Genomic DNA, 516 nt, shown 5'->3' on the forward strand with positions numbered 1-516 from the left:
CTGGTTGTAGGGCCATATGCCTTTGCTATTATAAATATCACAACTCATACAACCTTGGCTTTTTGCTTACCGTTCTGTGGTTCAAATACCATCAACCATTTCTTCTGTGATGTCTCTCCACTTTTTTCATTGGCATGCGCTGACTCCTGGGTTAATAAGGTTGTGCTTTTTGTTCTTTCTGGAGCCATAGGAGTGTTCAGTTGTCTGATCATCATAGTCTCCTATGTCAGCATCTTGATGACAATTTTGAAGATTCAAACTGCTGATGGGAAACGAAAAGCCTTCTCTACTTGTTCCTCTCACTTGGCAGCTGTCTCCATTTTATACGGGACACTTTTCTTTATTTACGTTCGACCCAGTGCAAGTTTTTCCTTGAACATCAACAAAATGATTTCTCTGTTTTATACTGTGGTGATCCCCATGCTGAACCCCCTCATCTATAGCCTGAGGAACAAAGAAGTGAAAGGTGCATTCAGGAGAAAAGTGCAAAAGAAACATTTTCCAGCTGGTAGGTAA

At 40.9% G+C, this 516-nt stretch overlaps 1 protein-coding gene across 1 annotated transcript in view; it reads left to right on the plus strand.

Annotated features, from left to right (window-relative positions):
• Positions 1 to 516, plus strand: part of LOC110319184 (olfactory receptor 998-like) — an 8,141-nt gene extending 7,625 nt beyond the window's left edge. Inside the window, exon 2 of the mRNA XM_021194643.1 lies at positions 1 to 516. Within this exon, the coding sequence (XP_021050302.1) occupies positions 1 to 516 (516 nt within the window).

The sequence above is a fragment of the Mus pahari genome, chromosome 3 (genome assembly GCF_900095145.1).
Source record: "Mus pahari chromosome 3, PAHARI_EIJ_v1.1, whole genome shotgun sequence".
NCBI lineage: Eukaryota > Metazoa > Chordata > Mammalia > Rodentia > Muridae > Mus > Mus pahari.